Here is a 12,485-nt window from a genome sequence, read left to right as displayed (position 1 = left end):
AAATTTTATCGTTTATTATATAATATAGACAAAAATTTGTAAGAAAAGAAGTATAAGTAGTTTATAAAATCAAATTATTGTAATTTTACTTAATTTTATATTTATTATATATTTTTAATAATGTTGCTTCAAAATTTTTGTGGGCTGAATAAATGGCATTTTAAATAATTTAGATTTATTTCTACCTTATAATAAAATTATACTACATATTAATGTAATAATAACATTTTAATATTATATTTAAAAATAATTTATTAAACAAATTAATTAGTTCATTTAATATTTTAACATAATTAGGTAATTAATTTAGCGTTTTATACATATGTGAAATAAAAAAAAGAATCAAATTTTAAGAAAAAGATTAAATTGATAAAAAAAAAATTTGTTTAAACTTTTTTTTTAAACTATATCACTACTATAAAAAGAATTTTTATAAAATTTTTAATGCAATAAAGTTCATAAAACATTTATATATTATTAAATATTGTAAATAAATCATTTTGATTACAACCAACAGATTGTAACGCAGAATATTTAAACTATTATATAACTATTTTAAATTTTACCATGCTTCTTTTTAAAGGCGGAGATAATATTTATTTCAAAAGAGTTCTTAAAACTAGGAGGTTCACTCTTATCAAATTAATTTCTTGTTGTAAAAATTAATTTATTTAAATATTATTATATGTAATATAATTTTTAAAAATTACACTATTTTTTAATAAAAAAACAGATATTATCAAAAACATATATTATATGTATAAAAAAATTTTAAGAATTGCAATTATATAGTTTTATCACTAAAATCAAATAAAAAAGATGTATAAGTTATTAAAGTGTAAATAAATAATAAAAAATTCATTTTATATATATTATAAATATATATAAATAATGTAAATAATTTTACTTAAAATTAAACTTTTAATTATTAAAAATTATACAAAAAAGAATTTCAATTAATATTAAATTGCTTCTTTTTCAATTTTAAGCCATTTATTTTTAATATTTTTAACATTCTCAAAGTCAACTTTGCTTAATCCATTGTATTCAAAAAGTTCACTATTGGGATCTTTCAATTTTCCACTTACCTCATCAATATCATTACTATCCGTATAATCTTTTGGTTTTTTATTAGATAATCTTTTTTCTAATTTTTCTTTTAATTTTTTAAAATTAAAAATTTCTTCATCATCAAAATCATTTTTTATATTATTATCTATTGATAATGTATCATTACTTATATTTTTCTTTAAATTAGTAATAAGACTTGTTTTTGTTTTCTTTATAGAAATATTTTTGTGACTTTCCTCTTTATATTTTATAAAATTATTATCATTATTTTTTGTTAATGTTTTATCAATAAATTCTTTCTCTACTTTCATATTAATTGGTTCGTTTATACTTGTATATTTTTGTTCTTTAATATCTTCTACAATATCAGAATCATCTTTTTTAATATTCTTTTTCCTTATAATACATTTTTTCCTTTCAATTTTATTTGTTTCTTTATTAGAAACTTGTTTATCACTATCTATTTTAATTGAAATTTTTTGAGAAGTATTTTTTGATTCCTGATGTAATAGGGATATATTGGTATTTTTTAATCCTTTATTATGAATAATTTTTGTATCATTATTAATTTCTTCGATCTTTTCGTTACATTTTTCCTTACAATCTTTAACATTATTAAAAATTTTTTTATTAATTAAAATATCATTTTCCATATAATAATTATTTATAGACGCTGAAGCTCCAAGATGTAATGACGAAGACTGAAGAGCATTTTTGGAAATAGTGTTGGAATTTTTTGCAGAATATGTTTTCTTATTTAATATTGTTTCTGCAAATGTATTATTTGTAACTGTCTCATGAATAGAGGGTGAAATTATAATGGGAGTTGATGAATTTGAACAATCTTCTTTATTTTCAATTTGAACTTTTTTTTTTATACTTCGTCTCTTTATTGTTTTTTTAATTTTTTTAATACTTTCATCATTAACTAAAACTTCTTTACTTTCAATTAAAATGTTATTATCACTTTTTTCCTTAGTATCCATCTTGTCATTCATTATTTTACTATTTTTTCCACATACCTGATGATTTATTTTATTATCCTCTTCTTTTTTTGTTGAATTAATTAAAATTTCACTACTATTTTTAGATTCTTTTTCCTGTATTTTTTTATTGCCAATAGTATTTTCATTTTTTTTAGAATCACCTACTTTTACAATTAACTTCCCTTCTTCTGTATTTGTTTGAATGTTTTCCATGCTTTTATTGCATAATTTAGTATTGTCTATAATTAAACATTTTGTATTTTTTTTTACGCTGTTTTTTAATTTTTTACTTCCTATTTTAGAAGAAGAATTTAAATTTGCTTTTATTTCTTCAATATTACCGACATTTTTTTGTTTATCTGAAATTATACATATTTTATATCAAATAAATAATTATAAAAAAAATAATAAAGAATAAATTTATCTTAATACTATTTAACGTCACTCTATAATTTTCTTATTAAATATTAAAAAAAAACATAATATATTTAAAGTTTTTTAAAAAAAAACTTTGTGTATTTTACAATAAAAATGTAAATATAGAAAATAAAAAAAAGGTATAACATTTTAATAACAACTTACCACAATCTTTGATGGATGATAAAATATTTATTTTTTCGTTGATGGAATGTAATTGTTTGCCATTTGCTGTATTTGAAAATTTTGCACTATCATTTAAATATTTGTTATCATCATTAATAAGAATGTCTTTTGTTGTATCTCTATTTTCCTTGAGTGAACTTGATTTTTTTGTTGTCTCTCCAGAATTACTTTTTTCTTTACTTTCTGTAAGCTCAACATTTCTTTTAATTTCATTTACATCATTTTCTTTAATTTTATTAATTAATGCTTTATTAGTTTTTGATGGTTTTCTTTCTACAGTTTTTGTTATTATTAATTTATCTTCTACTTTATCTTCCTCGTTCTTCTTTGGTACTTTTTTAACTTTTAATATTTTTTTCTTATTAACATTTTCTTCTTTATTAGTTATATTCGTTGTTGATGTATCTATTTCTGTAGTAGATTTTATAGATTCTATTGTTTCTTCTTTTTTTTCAGATAACTTAGCAGCATGTAATAAATTTTTTGCATATAACAACCCTTTTTTATTTCTTTTTAATTGCATAGTTGTTATCATTTTTAATACTTGATTAATGAATAATACTCCAAAAACAATTCTCTTTAATATTATTATAATATAAAATAAATATTTTATTTATACTTACTCTAAATTTCTTATTTTTTAAGTATTTTTTTAATGTTTCTTTATTAATTGGTTGAACATTTGTTGTAATTTCTTTTTTATTTTGAAGATTATGTGCCTTATCAAGAGAATTTTTTAACCATGAATGATTAAGGCAATCTTCAGGTAACATACGATCTTCTTTTTTAACAATTAATAATTTTGAAATAAATTCTTTGGCATCTTGGCTAATTTTATTTATTTCAAATTCATTACAAAATGACCAATCACCTTTTTCAACTTTATTGTATGTTATAGCTATATTTGGGCCTAAAAATGGTGATTGTCCAGATAATAATATATATGTAATTACACCAACACTCCACATATCAGTATGAAAATTTAATGGTTCATATTTAATTACTTCTGGTGCTGCAAATTCTGGTGTACCAGCCATAAATAACAAATCCTGTTCACCATCATAATGTTGTGCTAACCCAAAATCAATTAATTTAATTTGATTTGAGGACTGTGAGACACACATTATATTTTCTGGCTTTAAATCTAGGTGAATAAAATTATGACTATGAATATATTTAATAGCTTCACATATTTGATGTATAATTAATGCAATAGCTAATTCTGTTAAAATATATGATTCTTCCACAACACGATCAAAAAGTTCACCACCTTCAACACTAAAAAAAATATATATATTTATATAAATGATTATTTTTTTTATATATATCTTACATTTCCATAATAAGAATAACTTCTTTGTCAAAATTTTTTTCAATATAATATGCATCATAAATTTGTGCAATACATTTATGACGCATTTTCGTTAAAATTGATATCTTAAAAATTAAAAATTAATTACAATTTTATAAATTTTTACCTCATTTTCAACTTGTTTTAATTCACTATCCTTTTTTATTTTAATACACTTCGCAGCTAAACATAATTGAGTATTTTTTTCTATACATTTAAAAACACGTCCAAATTTTCCTTCACCAAGGGGTTCTTCAAATTTATAAAAATCACTAATTTTTTGTTTTCGATTTAATGATATTCCTTCTCGAAAAGCAAATGGTGGAATCCATTCTTCTGCATAATGATCAATTTCATCAACTACCACAACTTCATCTGTTGACAATTCTGAGAGTGATGAAGATGATATACTTTTATCTTTATTCATTATAAATATCAAAAATTAAGTGTTAAAAATGTTGTTATAGAATTAAAAATGTATTATAATATGATGATTTTGTTAAAAATACACGAAAATCGTGTTAACAGAAAAGTAGAAAATAACTTTTCTCTTTCCTTTAAAAACAATACTTCTGTAAATAAACAATCATTAGAATTATTAAAATAACATTATATAATGGCAGTAAAAAAAAATGGTTTTAATCATTATATAATATAATATAATATAAATACAATACAAATAAATTATAATATTATACAATCATTAGATATAATTCTTGAAACATTATTTGTAAAGAAAAAAATTTTTTTTACTTATATTTGATATTAAATTGAGAATCAAAAATTATTAACGCAATGTTTAATCACTACATCTCAGTCGATTGTATTATTTCTATCACTATGCATTCTTATGAGCTCTATATTTATTTATATAAATACGACTAAGCCAATGAATTTGGTCGAGACAATATGTGACTCAAAGCAATCAGGTATTGAAATAAACACAGACATCATCCAATATTTCTTAAACATTTTTTTTTTACATTTAATATAAATATTAAATAAAAGGGGCATATATATGTATATTTTTTAATGAGAAAAATTATTGATGTCTGTAGAATATGTACTTTTAAAGAAAATAGAAATTTTTAATCATTTAAAAAACATTCATATTAAAAATATTATAATTGTGATTATTTAAAATATAACTCAAAACATATTATATCATTTATAATTATCATTAAAGTAAAAAAAATAATTTTCATATAATTATAAAAAGAATGTTAAAAATTTTATTTTAAGACAAACTTTTTGATATGTTAAATATATATTAAAGCATAATATTTTAACATTATAATAAAATATAAAAGTTGCTTAAATTAATTACATTTTTTTTTTCATTAAAAAAATAATAAAGATAATAAAGTTGTAGTAAATATGATAAAAAAATTATATTTTAATAATCTAATAAGAAATTATATATATATAATATTATTAAATAAGAATAAAATTAATATGAAATAATAAAAGTAAAGTAAAAATACCTATTACTTATTATTCATTATAATGAGGAAAACTTTGAATAATATTTTAAAAATAGTGAACAGTATATATATAAAATTTTTGTTTTAAGCTGATTTGTGAATAATTTTTTTTAAAATAAACAAAGTTTTTTAATAAAATTGAAAATAATTTTAAAAAATAATCTTTAAAATCAGGTTTCACTTCTTAAAAATGTAAAATAATGTTTGTAAAGTAGCTTAAAAAAATTATGTTTAATTATTTTTATATTTTTAGATCAATTTTATTTTTTTTTTTATCTATGAAAAATGTTTTGTCTTTTTTAAGTAATATTTACATATGAATAATATTGTATGTGATATAATTTATTTTGAAAATCAAACAATACATGTAAATTTTTTTTTGTTTGTTTATTTTGAATGATACATTGAAATATTTTTAAAAAATTTCAAGAATTTTAATAATGAGAAAAAAAAATTTTTAGATTTTAAAATATTAATAATGAAATCAAATATCTACGTATATCATTTATAGCTAAAGTTTTTTTTTTTGTCTTCTTTTATGATGTAATTTATAATAAAATTTTAATAATATTTATATTCTTTTCATCAATAATATAAAATAATATGATATTAATCATAAAAATAAAATTTTTAATTACTTTTACAAATACTTTAAAAATATGAATCACAAGACTAAACAAAAAATAAAGACGTTTTTAATATTTTTTATTAGCATGTTGTAAATACAGCATTTGTAATTCATTTCACATAGTTAATTTTTATTAACTGTTAGTATTATCAAATTATAAATATTATTTGCATGTCAAATGACATCATTTATCTTTAAGAAATTATTCAAAAAATGAAAAAAAAAATGAAAAAAAAAGTTGATGGTCAAAATGATTATATTTTTTTATTTTAATATAAAATTAAAAAGAAATTAATATACAAATATCAAATTAAATAGTTTAAATACAATTAAAGTAACATTCATTGACATCAACCTAATCATATTATTTTTGATTTATAAAAATTTAATTGAGTTTTTCCTGTAAACAAAAATTTTCCGAAAATTTGAATGTATACTTTTAATAAATAAATTGTTTACTGTTAATACATTTTTTTTTTTAAAAATTTTTTGTTATAAATTAAAAAGAAGATTTTTTATAATAAATAAATAAAATATATTTGGTTAACAATTTTTATAAACTTTTTATGTTAAATAATAAAATAATTATCTTTTTTTATGTATTATTTTGTATATTATTTAATTATATGATATTAAAATTATCAGTAAATAATAAATTAGGTTAGTAGAATCAAGCTAAATTTATTTCCTAAAGTATTCATGTATCATTAAATTCAAATATATTCAAAGATAAATCTAACCTTCATTCAATATAAATTTTACTTAATATTAAATGTTACAATTTATACTTATAATTTTTAAAGGACAAATAAAATATTTGAAACAAAGAATTCTTCTATTTCTTATCAATATCATATAAGTTGTTTTAATCTTACTATGTTATATATTTTATCTTTATAATTAATTTAAAATTGTCTTCATGATTATTTTTATAAAATTTTTTCTTACTAATGTTTAATATCTAGTTACAAAATTTATATATTTAATTTAAATTGATAACACCAATAAAAGGTATTATTATTCACAGATCCATTAAATTTTAAAAAAGAATTTTACAGACCTTGACCTGGTGCCCGATCATAGTTGATGTACAATAAACGGGAACATAATTACAACTTATTTTGAAAAGTAGCACTATATGGCTGCAGTATGGTAGATAAATAAGTTAATAGATCATTTTTCCTTTATTTGACTTCATAATTTATTTTATAATACATATATATATTTCTTAAATTTTTAATATAACATGTTATAATTATTATTTTAGGGAAATGGCCAAATTTTTTAACATATTTACTCTGCTATTATGCATTATTGTATTAGCAAAAGCTAAAGTGGATGAATCCCAACAACCTGTTGTTATACGTTTAGAACCACAACCAAAAAGACCAAATTTTATGAAAGAAGTTGAACCACCACGAGCTATTCATCCACCATCTCAAAAATTACATTCAGCTCAAACTATGAATCTTGAATCTCCTTCAACTTCATCATCATCATTACCAACACTTCCACCAATTCCAGCTGCTGCTGTTGCTCCAACACAACCAAATGTTTTTGGAGCATTACCACCAGCTCCACCATCTGTTCAACAACCAATATTTAATATTCCAGGATCTCCAGGAAATTCCAATTTCACACCAAGAGAAATTGTAACTCCACCACCACCTCCACCAGTTCAAATACCAACTGATGTTCAAAATCAATTAATTAAATTCTTTGGTTTAGATTCATTTGGTATACCTGGATTAACTGGTAATCATCCAAATGGTTTTGCTGGTGCTGTTCAAGAACTTCGTGCAGCTGGTATTCCAGTTCAAGCATTACCTGCTGAACATGTTCCAGGAGCACCACCACCATCAACACCACAATCAGATGTTTTATCAGAAGCTAATCCAAATTTTGCTAATCAACTTAATCAATTAATGAATGAAGTTAAAGGAGGATCATCATATCATGGAACAGGTAATGTTCCACTTCCTGAACCAACACCAGGTGAAAACGGGTTAATTGGACTTTTGTCAACTTCTATTAGAAAACTTGTTAAAGAATCAGGTGTTGCTGATGCTCTTGCTCAAGGTATTCCATCTGTTTTAGGTACCAGTTCAACAAATACTGGAACAGGTGAAATTTCAGCAGATCATGATTCTGATCCAAGTAGTGTTGCTTCTGTTTCTCATGATATTCGTAGACAACAATCACCAACAGAACGTGCACTTTCTGGAATTGCTTCAGCTCTTGGTGGTGGTGGTCCAAATTCACCAACACATGCTGGTTTACCAAGAATTCCAGGAATTCCATTATTACCAGGCGGTATTCCAAGAAATGCTCAAGGACAAATTGATGTTGTTAATTTAATTGGTTCTATTACAAGACGTGTCTCAAATGGTACAACACTTGCTGATGTCATTCCACCAGAACAACTTCAAACACTTGCTGATAATGTTACTGATGCACTTCTTCCAGCAACACCAGAAGAATTTGATATGGGTAAATTTATGGGACGTTGGTTTGAAGGAATTAATTCTCCACGTGCTACTGAACAACGTTGTGTTGTTCATCATTATGGTGGTCTTACTAAAAATGATAAAACTGCAACATTTACAGCTCTTAAAATTTATCGTGAAGGATCAGAATTTGGACCAGTACGTTATTCTATTGGATATGCATTCCGTGGTGGAAATAAAAATGCTATGCTTCAATTACACTCTTCAGAGTCATCTGATGCACAACCATTTTGGATTTATAAATTAGGACCAGAAGGAAAAGATCCATTTGATAATCCACAATATGAATATGCTATTGTATCTAATTGGGTTAAATATCCTGTTACAGTTTTAGTACGTGATCCAGATACATTTAAAAAGAAGTATGAAGTTGAAGTTCTTAGATGGTTAGAGGATCAAGGATTTATAAATGGATTTGTTCGTGCATTTAATCTTCTTCAACCTGCTTCATATAGTTCCTGTCAATATGCTGACAGTACCTTTGAAGTATTTGGCAAATGAACATAATAATTTTTTATATCTAAAAATTTTATAATAATTAACATAATAATAATATTTACCATAATTATCATTTTAGTTTTACTTTAAATATACATGCTGTTAAACAAATCTTTTTGTTGCAAAATTTAATATTGCCTCTAGATATAGAGAATTTATTGTAAAAAATTGTTTTAACAAGCAAATAAATAAAAAATTTTTTTTAATAATTATTCTACTTTAAATTTTTTTTTTTAATTTTAATATTTTTATGTTATAATTATATTTATCAATAAAAAGTTGTATTAAAATTACTAATAAACACTTTATTTTAATATAAAATTCATTAATTAAAAAAAAAATCTGTATTATAAGGAAGTTCATAACAGGGACAATTATATTGAAATAAGTATTATTTAAATTTGTGTTAATTATTTAATTGTTTATTGATAGAAGTTTTTTTTTATTTTAATTAAATTTATAAAATTAGGTCAAATACTTTGAATGTTAGTTAAAATTAACGATTTATCAATTAGTTATCGGTAACTAGCTATGGTAATAAAATGTTTTATTATAATTTCTTATTTAATATAACTTTTTCTGACCTATCATTTATATGATATATACTCTTTTTATCAATGTAATATTGAATAATTTGTTTGAAGGCTGTCAACATATGTTTATGAAGACAATTTTATTTGTCAACCTAGATTAATTATTATAAGATATAACTTCTTATTTTAGTTTATCTTTCTACTCCATATATGAATGAGTATCACGCAATGTTACACATTTTTAATAGTATTTTAATTTTAAACATCCCACTTCTTTAATTGTTGACAATGAAAATCACGGTAAATCATATTATATGATATCACAAAGAATATAAACATTCTTTAATATCTAAATTCATTTTTATTGTTATTATTTTATTTTAGATATGAATTTTTTTAAAATTATTATAATCACTGTATCATTTATTTGTTATGTATCATGTATTGGTGAAAGTCCAGTAAGTTCTTAAATAAATAAAATAAAAATATTAAATTTTTTTTAAGATTGATATAAATACTTTTGCTGGTATTGTAAATGGATTTGGATATCTTCTTCGTAATGATATTCAACCAATTGATGTTAAATCATCTAATTTAATGGGAAAATGGTATCAAATGTATAAATCAGCTTTAAATTTTGATGCTGAAAAATCACAAATGTATTGTAATGTTGCATATTTTAAAGAAAATTCAGTCATGGGTGAAGATGGCTTTTCAATGGAAGAGGCATTCCGTACTGGAACTAAAAATGGACCACTTGATACATATAAAAGAGATTTAAATAAAGTAGGAAATGGAAAATATTGGATGTATACAGAGGAATACTTTTATCCAAGACAATTTCATATTTTAAAAGCAGGACCAAATTATAATAATGAAACTGGTCAAGGTGATATTGAATATTTTGTTGTTTCTGATGCTAATAGAATGAGTCTTATGGTTTATGCCAGAGATCCTATGGTATTTTATCAAGTAAGTTAAAAAATATTATGATAAAATAAAAAAAAATATTTTTTTTTTAGAATTATAATAAAGAAACAACAGAATATCTTGAAAAAGCTGGATTTGGTGGTAAAGTATTTTGGAATGCTCCAAAAGCAATTTACCAAGGTCCAGATTGTGAATATCCATCAGAAAAAGAAGTATTTGCAAGAAGGTAAAAATTTTTAAATAAAACTTTTTTTTAAAAAATTTATATTTTAAGAGTATTAAAAAATCAAGAAAATGCTTTAAAAGCAAAAGCAGCAGCTGAAAGAGGAGAAAAAAATATAGGTGCACCTGAATCACCAATTGCTGAATTTTTATCTAATCCTCAATTAGCACTTCAAAAACTTGTTCAAAGAAATTAATTTTTCATTAATAATTACAAACATTTTGCTTCCAAAAAAATGTCAAATATTCACAAAAAAATAAGAATTAAATAATATTCATATTTATAAGTTCTTTTATGCATATTAATAATTTTAATAAATCTAGTAATAATATAGTGAACGCAAATAAAGTTTGATATAATCTTTTATTTAATTTTTTTTTTTTATTACAATTATATGCCATAAATTTAAATGTTAATCTTATAATAATCTAACTTTTAAATTTTATAAAGCCTTGATCTACTGAGATTTTAAGATAAAGTTATCACTGATTTGTATCATATACACTAGAACTTTCTTTAAAATCTTTTTAATGTTAATGACCTTTTTTTAGATTACACACCTACAAAAGAATCTTAAAGGTTACCATAAAAGTTCATCATCTATGCCATTTATTCATGATTTTTTTTATTAAATTGGTCAATGTTTCTTTTAACGTTTCATTTATTTATCATTGGTTAAGATGCTTTCTTAATAAAATTATTACATTCCTATACATTTATAGAACGGAAAATATTATATAAAATAAAAGATAAGATACTATTAACCTTGTTTTTTTCTATTAAAGCAACCTACAATATCTTTTGATTTTTCAATGTCAATTTAATAAATATCAAAAAAGACCCCAATTTAACCTTATTTTTCACCATTTTAAATTTCTATTCTTAATAGTTCAAATTTTTTTTTTACATTATAAATGCTACATTTGTAAATAATATCTATTAATGTGACTTCCTTATCTTAGTGGTTACTACATTAGATTGTAAAAGTAAAAAGCTTACAAAATAAATCGTACCTTTTTGTATGTCACCTCATGGCCTCATTATATCAACCCAATTATTTGTAGGCTATTACAAAAATGAATTAACCATTTAGCGATAACCCTATTCTATATAGATATGGGGCAATGATATGTTTAGCTCGATTATAACAAATTTTTTGATTGATCATCACCTATGGTTACCGTTATTTTGTTAGTTAAAAATTATATATGGTATACAATTTTTTTTTTCTAAGATCTTTTTAAAATAAATTTTATTACCTATTTATGTATATTATATTTATATCAATCTTTTTTTTTATCTCAATTTTAAACAATATATGTTAAATTCCTATCATCTTTTAAAACATGATCACCATTTTTGTATAATTGTTAACCATATTATATTTTATAATACACATTATTTATTGAAATTTTATTATATAAATAATTATTTACTATTATATTTTTATCTATTCAACAATGAGTATTAAATAAAAATATCCTTTAAATCTTTTAATGGTCAATAATAGACATAATTTATAACAATGTACTATTCATTTATAGTTATAATATTTGACCACAAATTTATGTTATTTTATATACTTATTTAATATTTATCATATTCAATGATATCAAATAAATAAATTGATATTTCTTTGTCACGTAATTAGGTTAAGTTATTATTTTATTT

At 21.4% G+C, this 12,485-nt stretch overlaps 3 protein-coding genes across 3 annotated transcripts; 2 read left to right on the top strand and 1 right to left on the bottom strand.

Annotated features, from left to right (window-relative positions):
- Positions 1-962: 962 nt before the first annotated feature.
- SRAE_X000229800 (Stretchin-Mlck) lies at positions 963-4,438 on the bottom strand (the record flags this gene model as incomplete). The annotated part of the gene is made up of 5 exons (XM_024645494.1): positions 963-2,416; positions 2,640-3,237; positions 3,284-3,938; positions 3,994-4,097; positions 4,139-4,438. The coding sequence occupies 5 exons, from the start codon at positions 4,436-4,438 to the stop codon at positions 963-965; spliced, it is 3,111 nt and encodes a 1,036-aa protein (XP_024499771.1).
- Positions 4,439-7,261: 2,823 nt separating this feature from the next.
- Positions 7,262-9,131, top strand: SRAE_X000229700 (Calycin-like domain and Calycin domain-containing protein; the record flags this gene model as incomplete). Its single annotated transcript, XM_024645493.1, has 2 exons — positions 7,262-7,275; positions 7,391-9,131. The coding sequence occupies 2 exons, from the start codon at positions 7,262-7,264 to the stop codon at positions 9,129-9,131; spliced, it is 1,755 nt and encodes a 584-aa protein (XP_024499770.1).
- A 916-nt stretch (positions 9,132-10,047) lies between these two features.
- Positions 10,048-11,010, top strand: SRAE_X000229600 (Calycin-like domain and Calycin domain-containing protein; the record flags this gene model as incomplete). Its single annotated transcript, XM_024645492.1, has 4 exons — positions 10,048-10,119; positions 10,166-10,633; positions 10,684-10,817; positions 10,866-11,010. The coding sequence occupies 4 exons, from the start codon at positions 10,048-10,050 to the stop codon at positions 11,008-11,010; spliced, it is 819 nt and encodes a 272-aa protein (XP_024499769.1).
- Positions 11,011-12,485: the final 1,475 nt, after the last annotated feature.

Source organism: Strongyloides ratti, scaffold srae_chrx_scaffold0000005 (assembly GCF_001040885.1).
Source record: "Strongyloides ratti genome assembly S_ratti_ED321, scaffold srae_chrx_scaffold0000005".
In the NCBI taxonomy this organism is placed as follows: Eukaryota; Metazoa; Nematoda; class Chromadorea; order Rhabditida; family Strongyloididae; genus Strongyloides; species Strongyloides ratti.
Note: the sequence above shows the minus strand (reverse complement) of the source record. Positions and strands in the feature narration are given on the sequence as shown.